Here is a 15662-nt window from a genome sequence, read left to right as displayed (position 1 = left end):
TCAACTATAATAATACTACTAATAATGTTATTCATATTTATACATTTAATAAGATATGCTTGTTATTGTAGACTGATTTCTGTTCTCGTTGTTATTGCGGTTTCAGACTAAAAACCTGAAGATTTAGACGAACGTCTGGCACACGGGTGCGAGTTACGACCCGCCGAAGAGAGGCGATACCATATAACTCGCACGACGTGAGAAGGTAAAAAAAGAAAAGGTAAGCAGAATATTCGGAAATATACAGACATTTAAAGCGTCAAACCAAGGGATGTCATGTTAAAATTCTACAGCTGACTAATAAAAACTCATTTAGAGTACCGCGTACAATTCTGGTCAACGCGTTTGATGACGGGTATTGCAGTTCTGGGCTCAATCCAGAGGAGAGCGACCATACGCGCTGAAAAGGCTTAAAGTAGGGTCCTACTGGAGGATACAAGTGGAAACGGCACTAAATGTATTGAAAACTGAGAATACTCCAAACACACTACTCCGAAGCACTAGAAACAAAAACAGATCCCTGTGCTACAACTGCTACACGGAGCCCTAGCTGTCTCATTTCAAAGGAACAGCCTTCTGTAAATATGCAAGACACAGAACACCTAGCACATTAACGGAGCTCACCAACACTTCAGGGCGTCGGGTTGGATCCGTGAATTCAAACCCCACTTCAGTGTCTTCTGGTAACTTGAATGCATTTTCATAAGCTGTTTTGCAGGAATCGTACACAGATCACCTGTAACCACCGCGAAACCGTGCTTTGTCAAAATAATTCAATAATAACTGTATTTTTAGTTTTCCTCCACCGGGCAACACAGGTGCCTTAAGCAAACATCATTTCTTACAGGCCCAGCCGCTGCTGCGCGCGGTTCGTGTGACGTTGAACACTACTGGCAAGTCGGGTTGCCCGATCGAGATCGTTTCACGGACCTGTTGAGTCGGATCGATAAGGCGCGCCGCCGCCGGGCAAGCAGCTGCTTCGCGGAGCGGGGAAGAGCGAACAGCCGTTAGTCGCGCGAGGAAGGCGAATAGTAATGTCGCGCATTCATTAGTCTGATTTTAATCAACCAGGTCTTCGGAAAGGCTGGTGTTGACAGAGAAAGAGTTGTCTTGCGCGACCTACTGTACTACTGTTGTCTGATGCAGTAATAGGCGTTTAGACCCTTAAACCAAATTGATGTTTCACTTACCTCCGTTTCACCTTGTTACTGCAAGATGATTTAAGATCGTGGTTACCTCAGGTCCAGTAGAAAAATACGAGTCTGTAGACACTCGTCAGACAATCGCCTGTAGACACTAATGGTCCAGAGCGTCCCCAATAAGTATTGTAGTATTTTAATAACCGTCAAAAAGAACAGCGAGTCCGTTGATTATTGCCTTATTCCGACTAATTTGAATTAATTTAAATTCTCTAAATCGTTTATTAAGGACGTTTTGTAGAAAGTTAACGCTTTTCTGTATGTGAATGACGTTCCCCACTGGAAAAAAAATACGGTATCGAATAATATACAGTACCTTAGCCTATAAAGAAAAGATAAAGATTTTACGGCAATAATCCATTGTCCTTAATGTAGAGAATGGAGACTCGGCTGTTTTTTTCTTTCTTAAGAAGGACGCTTCAACCCAAATAAACACTTCAAAGCAGACCTGCCCTGAAGGGGAGGGGTAGTATGTTGTAAATGCCTTACGATGTGTGTGTCTGTTTTGTATTGTCTGTAGTTGTTTGTTGATTGTATATGCTTTGGCAACACTGAAATTCATGGGTCATGTCAATAAAGCTTCTGGAATTGAACAGTACAGCGGTCTTTAGCAAGTTAACGTCCTCCGCCCAGGAGACTGTATTGGCGTTTGTGTGCTGCTTGTCGCTATGGGAACGGCAGGTTCGGAAGGGCACGAGCAGATGGGGAGGTAATGGCTTCCGCTGGCCAAGTGACTGGGTACCATTGAAGAGGTGTAAAAGAGACTAACTGCAAGGTTTTATGTAAAAGAAAAACGACCGTTTTATGCAATTACCAGAAGCGAGCTGGTGGACCAAGTTAGGTCAACAGCAGAAGGCTTTTTACTTCTTAAAAATGCGTTTCATTTGGGAAACCCAACACAGACATTCACCTCAAAAGGTATCTCTTCAGAAAATAATGGGGGCTTATAACAAGGGCAAAGCGATGAACCTGTCTGCTTGTACAGAACAATCTCTTAAGAAAGGTTAGACATAAGAATAATCTTTTTGAAGCAATCCTCTTTTGTTATCTGTCATTATCGATAGTAACCCGGCTGCTGCTTTTATCCTGAGCGACTGGCGCTTGTACCCAATTACTGGACTGGGTAGCTGCTCAAAGTTTGTCCCGCAAAAACCCTCAGTTATCCCGAATCAATTCAATTCTAAAATAACTTCCCATAAATAAATCCCTCACCTCAGGCAACCCCCCTTTGAGAAATGATTTTTGCTGGTTTAGCAAATCCAGCCAATAGATTAGGATAAACTGTACTTTACTGTCTTCCACAACTGTTATTTGATCAGTAACAGTTTACTCTGGTTATCCATATTGTGATACTACACATTTGCATTTTCTCAAATGATAATGCTTTCAACCCAAGTATCAGTGTTTTTTTTTAAACCAACATTTTTCACCATAGAGGCTGACAATACCCCTGCCCCTGGCCCGACCATGCAGGCTGACTAGGCCCGTGGCCTTGAGGAATCAACCACTCAAAAACCACTTAAAAACATGTAAGACGAACGGTTCATGGGACAGTTACAAGGCGTCAGAGCAGATGGAACTGATTGCATTAAACTGCATAAATGCCCAAGTCAACATTTTCCATTTCTTGGATTCGGACACATCCTCCTGTGCAGAAACATCAAACACAACGGCTAATCCCACAGTAATAGCAGGCTTCCTGTCTGTTAGGTTTACTGGGGCTGTACTTCACGAATGGCATGCTGCTCCTGTTTAGTGTTTCCACAGTGGCCTTGCCCAGCAGTACATCTTTAATGCAGGCTTTTGTGTCTGGCATGAAAACAGGCTGCCCGAGCCCTCCATTTCCAGCTGAGCCTTAGACAATCAGATCCCTTTTCATTCTTGTCCTGATACAACCGGATTAAGGTTGGGGGATTAAACCAGGCTCCACATGAAAGCTCCAAATATATTTTGCTGCATTTCCTAGCGCATGGTTAGGATAGAACAAATGGAGGGGGTTTAAAAAAAAAACAACAAAGAACAAATACCCCCCATCGATTTCAACAGGAGGAGCAAACTGGAAAATATATGCTTACAGTCTTTTGCTCATGAGAAAATGTAATACTTGCGGAAAAAAATGTAGATTTGCACTATACGGCAATGCAAAGATTAATGCAATGGAGAAAAAATATGTGTGCATTAAAATAAAAGCCGTATTACGTTATACTGAAAATAACAATATGCACAACCCCACATTCTTTAAGGGACTGCAAATTCTTAAGTATTTAAGAAAGCATCCTTTTATCATACCAAGGATTCTAAATGTATTTCCAGCAATCTTCTGCCAAGACAGCTAACACACAGTTAAAGTTAGATCTCATTCTAGATCTGACATGACTACTTGGGTTAGAACCCAGTATTGGAAATTGTCTCACACCTGGATTATGTATCTCAGCACATCTGCGAACCAGTGAATACAGAGACGTCTCCTGGACACTCAGATAGCAATCCATGTGTTACCAGAGATAAGGGGGGAAAAAGCAAGACTGAGTGCTGCAGGGTCCCTTCATTGTCTTGTGCTGACCTCTATGTAGAAGCCAACCGCAGAGACCCGAGGACGCAGATGGAAATTAAAAAGGTTAACATTGTGAACCGAAAAAAAAAGGAGAAGCACCTTTACACAAAGGGTGGTAGGGGTCTGAAACCAGATGCCCAGCCATGTAGCTGAAAGTAGATTCTCAGGATCTTTTAAGACAATGGTTGGATAAGGACCTGGCCTCAATTAGGTGGCCTCTGGTTTGCAATGTTTCTTATGCTCTTACCCAGCAAGGCACAACATCCCCGAGATGATCTTAGGGGTGTCCAGTCCTGGTGGGGAGGTGTGGCTGTGGGTATTCCAGGTCTCTTTAAAGCAGCAGCACCTGAAGATCCGGAAGGAACCATTACACCAGAACCATTACACAGAGAGCTGTGTTTGAATGTCTATCTGCAGACACATCAACCTACAGGACCAGGAGCTGGACACCTCTGGCTTAACTTCACCTATCCCATACATAACCCTGGTCTCCTCCCCTAAATGGCATCACAGCAGTGGAGAATAAAAAAAGGACTGCACAGACGATGTCTTGTGCACCAAAAGGGATGAACACAGACAAAAAGAACTTGGAAACACATAAGACATCACATTTATACATCAAAACAAATTCGCTCTCTTCGTCATTAAGATCATTTGGTTCTCTCTAGGCATCAGTAAAGCTGAAAAGCTTCAATATGTCCAGAATTCTGTGACTTGTGTGCTGACTATAAGTACTTCAGCACATAACTCTCCTCTGTAAACTGCACTCACATTACAATTTAGAGAGGATTTTACTCCTGCTACAGACTGTTAAAAACATTCTGCATTTATATGGTGCTCTTGGTCTGAGATCTGCTGATTCAGACCTTCTTGCTCATATACTGACAAAGACCAGGCGCCACATTGGGTAATGGATCTTCAGATGTGTCGTGCCACGTCTGTGGCACTCAGTCCACAAATCTACTAGATTCTGGGATTGTTGCCATTTTTGGAAATCACTTCCTATCCATTCCCAAAATCATTTAGTGCATAATTTGGTTTTACCCTTGGTTTCAAGCCAATCCGCTGCTTTTTTCTACCTCTGTTGCATATGAGACTTGTTTTACAGAGTTTCTTTAAATGAGCGAGTAAAATTGTACGGTGATCTTAAAATGACCATTTCAGTAGAGAACCAAAACATTTTTTTTGTAAAAAGAAGTAAAAACACTGAAAAGAGTTAAAAAAGCAGAATAATTTAATAGTCTAAGACTCTTAATCCAACACAACATGAAGAACAAACCAAACTTAAAACAGACAGAACAGTACCTAATATAATTTCTTGGCCTTGTGAATCATGCAGAGATTGACACAGACATTAATCTTAAAACCCATGCATAGTACGGAAGTGTAGGAAGAAAGATGATAACCTTTCTATTTGGGGAGATATATAACAGAAATAATTCCTCGCACCTGTCCAGCAGTGAAGTGAATCACCTTTTCTCCACCACCGGGACCACGACACAGGAGATCAGGCAGGGGGTGAGAAATTACTTTATCAGTTGAATTAAGGCAAAAAATGTAGGCAGGCCAGGCTGGGTTAGTGGTATTTTACCTGGACAGAGGGGTTAATACTACAACTCTTACAAATGGCAACAGGATATTCAGCAATAAAATTAACACAACCTTATTTTCACATCTGATCTTAAGGACGGCAGACTATTAACTCTGGAAATTCTGGGTCAGAAAGAAGAGCGCCACCTAGTGTTCCACCAATATCATTTAAAGCAGTAAACTGGTTTTCATTGGAAGTCTCTCCCACTACTAGATGTGGTCCCACTCATCTAACACCTGACAAGATCAAGTTACTATGCCACACATAGTGCTTTAATTAAGGTACAGGCTTTAGAAACGCACACAGTGATCGCTGTACTCCATCTGCTAATAAAGCAACCATAAATCTACAGAAAGGACCATATACTGTTGGGATTAAGTTTCACATGAAAGTAAGGCTGTCTTTATTTCACTGAATAAAAAACACAAAGCCATCTGAAGTAAAAGAGAAAACGACACGTCGATCTATCGATTTTCAGCCATCTGAGAAGAAAAAGAAAATCAATGCAAAGAAATGGAGGTGGTAATGGAAGGTGTAGCACTGAAGTCGAGAGATAGGCCGGGTGTTAATTATGAACGAGAGCAGTGTAGGGTATCCAGTTCCCGTGTCACGCTTGCCACATCACAGATCTGCCCTATTAAAACTCGATATAATGAGGCGACATGCCAGGCTCACGCAGGCGGCTCTATAATTACCTCGCACTAAGTCAGGAAAATCCCTTTCAAGATATTCTTTTTCTTACCCCCGATGCCCCAGTTGCGGCGGCAAAGGAATTAAATTTCTAAATCGGGTGGGCATAAAGAGGGCTGCAATCCCCGATGAAAGATGGAAGCTTTTCGGGCCCCAGTGTTAGATTCGCATGAACCCAGACCCAACTTCCTACGTCCTGGAGCTGCTGCAGACCCGCGGCCGGCAGAGTCAACTCGTTTTCCTGCTGTAAAAAAAAAAAAATCAACAGGGGCTCCACACTCGAGACAAACGACAAGAAATGAAATAACGGCTTGTGTCAATTATATTTAATTACCCCCAAGTTTAAAATTGCAGCGGTAAGGCAGCAGAATCTATCAGGGTGGCAATGCGGCCCAGGAGCCAGGTTTCTGGACTGGTAAGTGGAGGGTTGTGGGTTCAAGTCCCAGGTAGGACACTGCTGTCGTACCCAAAGTGCTCCCTAAAATACCCACTTCTACCATATGAACAGGTGCGTATTTAAGGCACTTTTATATAGAGTGCCACCCAAATAAAAAAGAAATTAAGCACTCCCTCCTTCCTATTATTGTTTCATTTCAAACCAGGGGCTGGTTTCAAGACCAAAACGACAAAAAAAAACAAGGAGATGCATTCATCTTTTTGAGAGTGTTTATTTAAAAAGAATACAAATACAGATCCAGGTGACGCACAGATACCCACAAAGTCCGAGAGCCAGAGCTGCCCGGTAGCTCAGGTCAGCTGGTCTCGGCGGGGGGCTCCCGGCCGGTGGCACGCAGGGTCCGGCGGGCCATCTCTAGCGCCCCCTCCTTCGTGCGGTTGCCCCCGATGAAGCCGCTGGCGTGGACGAAGACGCAGCCCGGGATGCTGCTGAGCGCGGAGAGCTCCTCGTCCCGCACTCCTCGCCACTCCTCCAGCAGGGACAGCCTGTGGGTCGTGCACACGGACAGGAGGGAGGGATGAAGAAAGAGGACAAGGTGTGGCGAGGCCGAGAGGCGGGAGTTTGGACCTTTCAGGGCTACGCTTGGGACCAAAGGAAGGACCCATCCAGCTTCATGGTCACCCCAGCTTCTCAAAGGTGCACCATGGGAGTGTGAAGAGCATAGCACCAATAAACCATCGCCCATCTCTCACTGCAAGCCACAGATTCTGCAACTGAGGCCTCCTAGCTGAAACGTCAAGAGATCATCAAGCATTCGTAGGTCTTGACTTCTGAGTTACATGAGAAACCAGTTTTTGTGGATAACGGGATGCAGGCGAGATCAAGAGAACAGGTCCATCCCAGGGGGTTTGAGTGGTCTTGAAGTGGGAATTTGCAGCTGGATCACCAAGTACCACAAAGACAGACTGAGTTTAGAGCCAGCAGTGCTAAAGTAGAGAGCACAGCACAGCATTAGCTGTGAAGAGATTGATTTTCGGGGAACAGCATACACTGGCAAGCGCTTACACTATACATACATTGGTAATCTTCACTTAAATTGCTCCACAGCGGGAGTGATGTGCAGTTCTCATCATCAAAAAAGACTGAGGCTGAAAATTGCTCTTATTGTAACAATGCGCTCAGCCCATGTCTCATCATATAGGTAAAGCCTGTGCTTGGGAATCATTTGCAGAGGAGAAACAGAGACTTCCAATATCATTGCAGGACTTGATGCAAACAGCAGGGTGGTCATAGTGGTCAGCCTGAGTTAGCTGTTCCCCTTAACTGAGCATTGCGATGCAGAACAACAAAAGCAGGTGACTGTTTCCAACACCTTGCAATCAAATACATACTGTAAGGGAATATGCAGGTCGAGATTTCCTAGTTCAGAATACAATAGCCACTACATTCATCTTTCACCATAAAAGAATACATGTCATATTGATATGATTTCATTTAGGGTGAAACACTGCAGTGAGAACTGCCTCAGAGCACTTGGGTCCTGGGTTCTACTCCCAACTGGAATGCCTTATGTGCTAAACGAGCACTTTCTTTCCATTTTGCATGAATGTTACCCGATTTCCAAAACCACGGTGGCTGGGTTAATTGGCTGTCTCTAGAATGGACCAGTGTGCTGGTACAGTATGTGTGTTTAGATGGACTGGTTCCCTGGGCCTGCCTTGCAGCCCATGGTTCTGGTATGGGCTCTGGCTTGTCTCACAGGGAGTAAGTGGCTTTCTGATAATGGATAGATGATTGCAGTCATTAAGCAGAAGTGGCTGAACGGAATGAAGATTAAGCTCCAGTTCACACAAGATGTGTTTATTTTTCCCAGAGTGATTCTGAAGTCTCAGACTGCACTCATTAGAATTGGAAAGCAATGCGACAGTCCTGAGCAGACTTCTTCTAAAAATATTACAGGGAGGGGAAAAAAAACAGCTGACAAGGGGCACAGCGAAGTCCACTCTTTTCGTCACGGTCTGATAACCAGCCCAAAACGAAGCTAGAGCCTAATGTCTTGTGTGACTGCATGCAGTATTAACCGTGCATCAGACAGCCAAGGCTTGAGGACATGATTCGGGAAACATAAGTGCAAAGGAAACTAAGCACAATTTATTTTTTAAAGAAAAATATGTGAAACTGACAGGGAACAGAAAACCATCTGTCTACAGTAAAGGTCAAAAGATTACAGAATTCACAGGCTTGGAAGCATGCACCGAGAACAGTGGGTCATTAGCTTAATGAGGCACCCTAAAGGGAAAAAAGCAACACCACCAGATTTGATTAACGTCTGTGGACGTCTCCTAGGATAAACCGCTAGATAATACACACGAAAGTATTCTGTCACCAGAACATTTTTCTGTAATGTTTTACCTCCAAGCTGTTCACCACGGACAGGGATGAGGCTGCAGCATCACTCGTGATGTTCACACGCCCCCAGTGGAAACCCCTGTTAGTGGGAAGCATTTCAGTGCTACACTATTCTGAAGCATCAGTTGTGTGTAGCACCAATCTGGTGATGGCTGCCCTGATGCTCGGTGTTTGTCTTTTCAGAGCCGATTTTTGCCTTGAAAGTCAGTTTGTGTGGCCAGTAGCTCCGATCTCATCCTATGAGGTTCCACCAGCCATAGTATGTGCCCTCCTCCTCCCTTAGGTCAGGATTGAACCTTTGCAGGCCAAATTGGGAGCAAACACATTCAATACTGCCAGGCATAATAGGCTGCTTGCCAATATCGGGTCATTGTTGGCTCAACGATCAAAATAAATACATCTGTTCCTGAATTTCAAAGAGATAGGAAGGGGTACAGAATCTTGAAGAATCTCAAGATTCTAGTGATTCACAAATACTCCTTCAGGCTAAGTGGAGCTGAATTTGTTACACTTCAAGGAAAAAAATGGTAACATCTAAGTATACAGACTGGTAGCTCTGAAAAGTTCTTTTATGGATTTCCTGCAACCTTGGCCAAAAAAAAAAAGTTGACAGCGATAGTACTATTTCCAGCTTTGCAGAAATAAAAAAAAATGCATTCCATTTCATAATCCTCCATCTCATCTAGATTTCTCTTAAATCTTCCTGTACTTTCACTTTTCCATCTAGTGCCGCAATCTCATTATACGTATCCTCTTACGCAATGTCTTAAGTAGTCCAGCTCCTTTCGCTGCCTAGAAGTTGAATCAATACAAACGTTTTAACCAATTTAAGAAAATCAGCAGCTATCGCCTATTCAAACAAACTCCCTTGGAAATGACTTTTCTTCCCTCCTCCTTCCCACCCCCCTCCCCCAGCGCCTAGGTCAATAAGTCAAGTAGAGCCGTTCAGTTTCATAGTTTTCAGTCTTTGTAATGGAGAACAGGAGATGTGGCGTGGGGGGGGCAGGTAAGCACTGTTCTCCGAAGTGTGAGAATTAGCCGCGCTCTCTCTCGTCGTCTTTGTCCCCGACAATGGCACTCAGGTGTTCCGCGCCACGGCCTTCCATTCAGCCGGCCAGTGCGTGGCAGAATACCCATTACTGCCCATAATGCAGCTCACTGGAGCAGAACGACAGCCCCTTCTGAAAGCAATCAGCGGCCGGGCTCCGCTCAAAGCCCAGACAGCCTCGCCGCCCTCTTGACGGTAATGGGAGCAGATGAATTTACCCTCGCAGTGGGGAAGTGGGGGGCTGGAGGGGGGGGGGGGAGGAGGAACGTGTCCAGCTATTGTCCCCGTCATCGCTGGCAAACCGTTCTCATCACAGACAGGCCGCCTCAGTTTCAGCTCCGCGGGCCCAGGACAAGGTGGCTGCAGGCTGTGCCAGGGATGCCCTGGAGGGCAGTAGTATCCGTAGGTTTTGATTCCAGCTCTGCTTTTCACTACCTAACCAGGCCGATCCTTCCCTAAACTGGGTGGATTCAACGCTTTTTGATGATTTCAAGCCTTCAAAGCCTGGATTTGTCCACTTGGGGTTAATGCAGACATTGGCGATTTGTGCAAGCCATGGTGGGGAAAAAAACAAACACTTAGGTCTGCAAAATCATTGCTAGCAAATTGTTTTACAGTCCTTCTTTAAGTAGAAACTTCTGAACTGAATCTGGGACACTGACAATCTGGAGGAGTAAGGCTACTGGAGCTGTAACAACTATATTCACAAAAAGCAAATGAAACGTTATACCTAATTAAAGTGTATATGTAGAAACAGGACTGGATGACTTTGTCCAACGTCTTCTTTAAAGAGAAGGGGCATGGGGTAAGAAGAACTGTTCCTTTGGATGCATGGAGGATCCTTCTCCTGTCAGAAAGCAGAGCAGCTTCAGCAGCTGACTGAGATTGTGCAATTACACTCACGATAAAAGCCCCAACTGTATTTTATAGAAGTGCAGGGAGGGGGTATATCCACAAGAAATAAAAGTCAAATATACGCCTGGCCTTCTACTCACGCAATTTCATATTTCTACAGAGCATTCTTTTGGACGCAAGGAATGGAATGACTCCAGAGCAGGGAGAGAAATCTAAAGGACTGGAAAAAAAAAAGGCTCAATAACAAGATATGTGTACCAAAGGCTAGGCAGAAGGCTTCTTCTTGACAAGCGAGGAAGACAGAAGATAAAATATTCCGCTGAGCTTGTGAAGTTGGTGTGCGTGTCTCGAAGGGAGAATATACAACTGGATGTAAATACATTTTACATTAACTACCTGGCTTGGGGAAGCGCAGCCAGGAGGCCTCTCTCTCCCGCCCTCCAGGGCTTTGATATAAACAGTGGAGCAAACAAAGCCTCTCCACTGGGCTGATGAATTGATTCAGGGCCTTCTGGTCACAGGCAGCCCGGTTTCCATAGTGAAAGCATGGCTCAGAGTCACCTGTGCAGACAGCAGTGTCAGAAGCGCCCTCTGGGGGCTACAAGAGGCTAATTACCATCATTAGGAGCTTATTGAACCAAAGATCAGGAGGTCACCTACCCCCCCAATCACATTCACCCCACCACCACCATCAACACTCCAATCAATGCACAGGTCTCCTCCACCAGGCTCAGCTAATAAACACATGTAAAATCAATTCACAGCTGAAAGAAGGTTTTCCAGCTTAGGTTATAAAGTTCACTTCCTAGCATTTTCAATCTCTCCCTGACATTTTTATGAAGAAACAAAACAGTACTTCTGAACACCCACTGCTGCTGCTTCCCATGAACGCCGATTTCCTTCAATCACCAGCTCTTATTGGGTGAGGCACGTGAAGGGACTGGACTTTTTCAAACCCCCGTGCTAAACCTTCATCCCACGCTGCCCCCGGCCAGGCGCAGTACCTGTTCTGGAAGGTGTGCAGGCCCATGGGCACGCACTGCACCCTCCACTGCCCGCTCTGGTCCGGGTAGAGCACGAACTTGATGAGCGGCTCCACCGCCAGCTCCTTCTCCAGGCTGAAGAGGTGCTCCTTCCAGGGGCAGCCGCCTTGGTCCAGGACCACCACCTCCCCGCTGGGGTCCACCTGCAAAGAGGGCCAGCCGTCAGAACCGCCTCCCTCCCCCGCGGTCCATCCGAGCGCTCCTGCTGTTCATGCTCATGTGAAGCAGCACAGGGTCCTGTCCTGGTAGCAGAGGGCTGATGTGTCTGCAGGTTCTCCTTTCCAAGCATTAGCTCTTCAGTGACAAATGGCACATAGTGGGGCTCAACCAGAATAGTTTACAAACCTCCAAAACCTGCGGTACTGAAGAAACCTGGGCACCTGCAGGCACACAGGCCCTCCAAGAGCAGAAGTTGAGATCCTCTAATTCATGGCTGTGGTGGCAATGGACTTCCTCAGCATCGCTGGGCACCTTTGCTCCTGTCCTCCACCTCCCTTTGTAAAGCTGTGGTTCCTGTTCCTAAATGCCTCACTTTCAGATTACATGCCTGTATACGGGTGGTACTGCACAGCCTATGTGCCATCATACAAAACTGTACATGACAGTGTCAGATGGGCACAGGATTTTGGGAGAAGGGCAGGTCATTTTATCTCCAGAGCTGAATAATCAGATGTGCTTATGCAGGTGCTGATCTCTTCCCTTGTGACCAGGTATAAGAGATTGAATCACAGCTGGACAGCAGGCTGTTGTGCATCTAAAGCCATTGGGCTTTACTTTCCCCATGAGGGCAAAGCGTTGAGCTTAGGAGTCTGTTAACAGGGTAAATCTGGAAATACAGTGTTTGAGATGCTCCTCCTCTTTCTGAGGAGGCGGATTCCAAACTCCTTCCACACGGGCTAAGTGTCTGGAAGCAGTCTGAGACAGTGCCCGTCCTGACTGCGATGCAAGACACAATGGGAATGCAGCGGGGAACTGGGAAGCATTGCCGCATCCGCGGAATATCCTCCACAGCAGCAGTACCTGAGCCCGGGATTTAACAGCCTCTTCCACCAGAGTGCGAGCCGGCAGCCAGGAATGGTAATAATAGTCTAGGCGGTCCAGGAATTCAGCTCCTACCATCTTCATTGCCTTCCGGAACCCTTCCTGCGGACACGTACATGCAATCAAAAAACACAGAAAAATCAATCAAATAAAACGAAAGCTGGACTCTCATCCTCACCTATTGACCTAAAACCACTGTGAAACCAGAACTACAGATACAGAAGTCTTACTCCAAAAATCCCTAATCTACGCTGCCTGTGAAGCATATTTAGAGCATAAGCCACTTTACTTGTGGACCTATATTTATACCGTTTCTATATTAAATTGACACTTTTTAAACCCACTGCAATTTGCAAAAGCTGTGCCTAAACCACGCATCGAGAACCCCTGCCGCAGGCTGCCGCCATGCCTGGCTGACTCTCTGGTCACAGGGCGCCAGGCTTCTGCAAGGAAGCTGGGCCATTTCCCGCTGATTGAGAAACGAATGGCTCTCCCGGCTGCGCGTCAGCTCCACGGTTCCCCGGGATGGAAACTCGGTGAGTGATGGGGCTGGGATGGGAAGCGCCACTTCTTGATTGGAGATGCGACGCGACGGCTGGGGACTGACAGCTGAATCGCTTTCTTCTAAGCGCAATTCGACGCCAGCCCCCCCCCCTCCGTGGGGAGAGCAGCGCTGGCACAAAGCGGCGTTACACTCGCACGTACACGCCGGACCCAAGGGCTGGGGTCCTTCTCCAGCACCTGCGTCTGGCGGAGGGGGGGGGGGGGGATAGGTTATAAGCTACAGGAAGAAAAGACACTCTCACTGCTCAGAGGATTCTGAGCCGAGTCAGCCCCTCCCAAACTGCAGGCTCCTGCAGGTGAAGAGAAGGCAGAGACCAGGCGTCTGGAGGGGGAGCAAACCTGCCAGGACGTGAGGCTGCAATTAACAGAGAACTGCAAGTGAATTTGATTTTCGGCATTAAAAATGGATCAAATCACTGGGTGATACAAGCCCTGCATGGAAAAGGCATGGATAGCGCAGTCCAGCAAAACCATAACACTGCAGGAAAATACAACTTCACGTGCATATGGCATTCACCAGTGAGAAGGTACAGTAAATGTATCATAGGCAGCACGCAGTAATCCAAACAAGAGCAAAATCATCGTTTAGCATGATACACTGCAGTTGGAAATAGGTCACGGAGAAGCTGGATGTGACTGCTGTGATGCGCAGCACGGCTCACTGCGTTCTGCAGGGGGTGGGGGAGAGCGTTATGCTGCTGGGACTGGCTCTGGCTCTCTGTCTGCCTCTCCATCAGTGCGAAATCAGCGGGGTGCAAAATTAACAGAACGAAAATAAATGACCGTTTCAGAACCTATTTAAATACCAAGCCCCCCCCCCACCACCACCATCAACAACAACAACAAAAACAACAATAATAGTTTAAATGTGGGCAGTATTTTTTGCATGATGTGTTGCTTCATTTTAAGCTAGGAGAGTGAAATGTACTAGAAAATAAAACATTTGAAGTGCAGGGGCCATTATGTCTCAAATTGAATTTTCCATTATCACACAAAGCAGTGGGTCTGCTCTACCAGTGTCAAGCAGTAAAAGCAATGTTCTGTGCTGCTTTCAGTTGTACCTTGCCTCATTAAGGGTGCAGAGCACTGCTAGACCGGTCGCAAGCTCAGTATATCCGTCTCCTGTGTTTCCACATGGAGACAAAGCATGTTTATCCATTGTCTCTAACTACCCCTAGACTGCAATGGGCTCAGGAAATGTTTTGTGTACAAAAAAAGCACCTGACACAGCTTTGGTTTTGCCCAATATATATACTCATGCAGTTAGGGGACAAAGCACAATTAACTTCCTATAAACTGAACGGGAAACGGTATAGAGAAGGGCTGACATTTAGGATGCTTTGCCAGGTCATGCCAAGTTCAATAAACTAGATACTGCAAGACTGATAGTTGTTAGAAGTCTGATTTCCTATGGATTTGCTATAAAGCTTATGGTGCTTTTCTGATTCAAGCTCTTAGGCCTCTTCAGGACAAAAGAACATCCAGACATTTCTTGAACAGAAGCAGAGATATTAACTTCAACAGCTTGGTGGGATGGCTAGTTCCAGACACCCACAACCCCTTAGTGTAAGGAAGTATCGCCTGGCTGTCATGCAGAAAATCTAAAGCAGACCAAAAAGATTTTTCTGTTCCAAGCAAATCTTTCTTATGCAAATGTTCTGTATGCGCTCCTTCACCGTCAGAATAGAGTGAAGTCTGATCTGGGAGAGAGCAAGTCCAGTGAAATACTGTAAAAGCACCCTCTTGACCCCAGTACGTCACCTCTTCGCTGGAAATTTTCTTGCCCAAAAAGTGACACCACGCTGTCCTAGAGTCAGCACCTCGAATGGTGAATGCTAGCCACCTTTGAGAAAATCCCAGGCCAGACGCCAGTAATGCTCAGTTAGCATTCCTGTCAGAACCACACATTCAGCTGATGAAGCCTATACGTTTCATGGCTCTGATAAGCAGATTTTCCCTTAAAGTAATGGCTTCTGGCCAAACCGCTTTTAACGAGCAGTCTTATTTTATTTTCTTCCCCAAAGCCAGAGATCTGAAAGGGATTTGAGAATAATCCAGAGTGTCACCACTTACGCTAATTGAGACCACTTTTAGGTTTCAAATTGTGCTCCCAGTACCCCCAGGCCTGTCTCTACTTATTTGATTGGCATTAATACATCACTCAGGCATGGAGGGATAATTAGAGTACTTCCTCTCTGGGGAAAAGCCCGCTAGTGAAGCACAACAGGCAAGGGACTGATGACAAATGAACCTGGAATGATTAGGAGCGAA

General features: G+C 45.7%; 2 protein-coding genes and 1 long non-coding RNA gene across 6 annotated transcripts in view; 1 reads left to right on the top strand and 2 right to left on the bottom strand.

Moving 5' to 3' along the window:
- Nucleotides 1-1593, bottom strand: part of LOC102698539 (leucine-rich repeat-containing protein 3-like) — a 21464-nt gene extending 19871 nt beyond the window's left edge. The window contains exon 1 of one of the 3 annotated variants that reach the window (XM_015344137.2): nt 1191-1593. The gene's annotated coding sequence lies outside the window, so the exon portion shown is untranslated. Of the gene's footprint in view, nt 1-624; nt 898-930; nt 1165-1190 lie in introns of those variants that run through there. The other 2 variants (XM_015344135.2, XM_015344136.2) reach the window with 2 other exon arrangements.
- Nucleotides 1-11220, top strand: part of LOC138225822 (uncharacterized) — an 11632-nt gene extending 412 nt beyond the window's left edge. The window contains exons 2-3 of one of the 2 annotated variants that reach the window (XR_011184308.1): nt 107-220; nt 10904-11220. This is a non-coding gene — a long non-coding RNA (uncharacterized lncRNA). Of the gene's footprint in view, nt 1-106; nt 1793-10903 lie in introns of those variants that run through there. The other variant, XR_011184285.1, reaches the window with a different exon arrangement.
- Nucleotides 6687-15662, bottom strand: part of myg1 (myg1 exonuclease) — a 25643-nt gene continuing 16667 nt past the window's right edge. Inside the window, exons 5-7 of the mRNA XM_006629366.3 lie at nt 12807-12929; nt 11748-11929; nt 6687-6976 (exon numbers count right to left, since the gene is read on the bottom strand). Coding sequence (XP_006629429.3) covers nt 6787-6976; nt 11748-11929; nt 12807-12929 — 495 coding nt within the window. The 3' untranslated portion in view covers nt 6687-6786. The remainder of the gene's footprint in view (nt 6977-11747; nt 11930-12806; nt 12930-15662) is intronic.

This window comes from Lepisosteus oculatus, chromosome 1 (genome assembly GCF_040954835.1).
Source record: "Lepisosteus oculatus isolate fLepOcu1 chromosome 1, fLepOcu1.hap2, whole genome shotgun sequence".
NCBI classification, from domain to species: Eukaryota; Metazoa; Chordata; class Actinopteri; order Semionotiformes; family Lepisosteidae; genus Lepisosteus; species Lepisosteus oculatus.
This window is presented reverse-complemented; position numbering and strand designations above follow the sequence as displayed.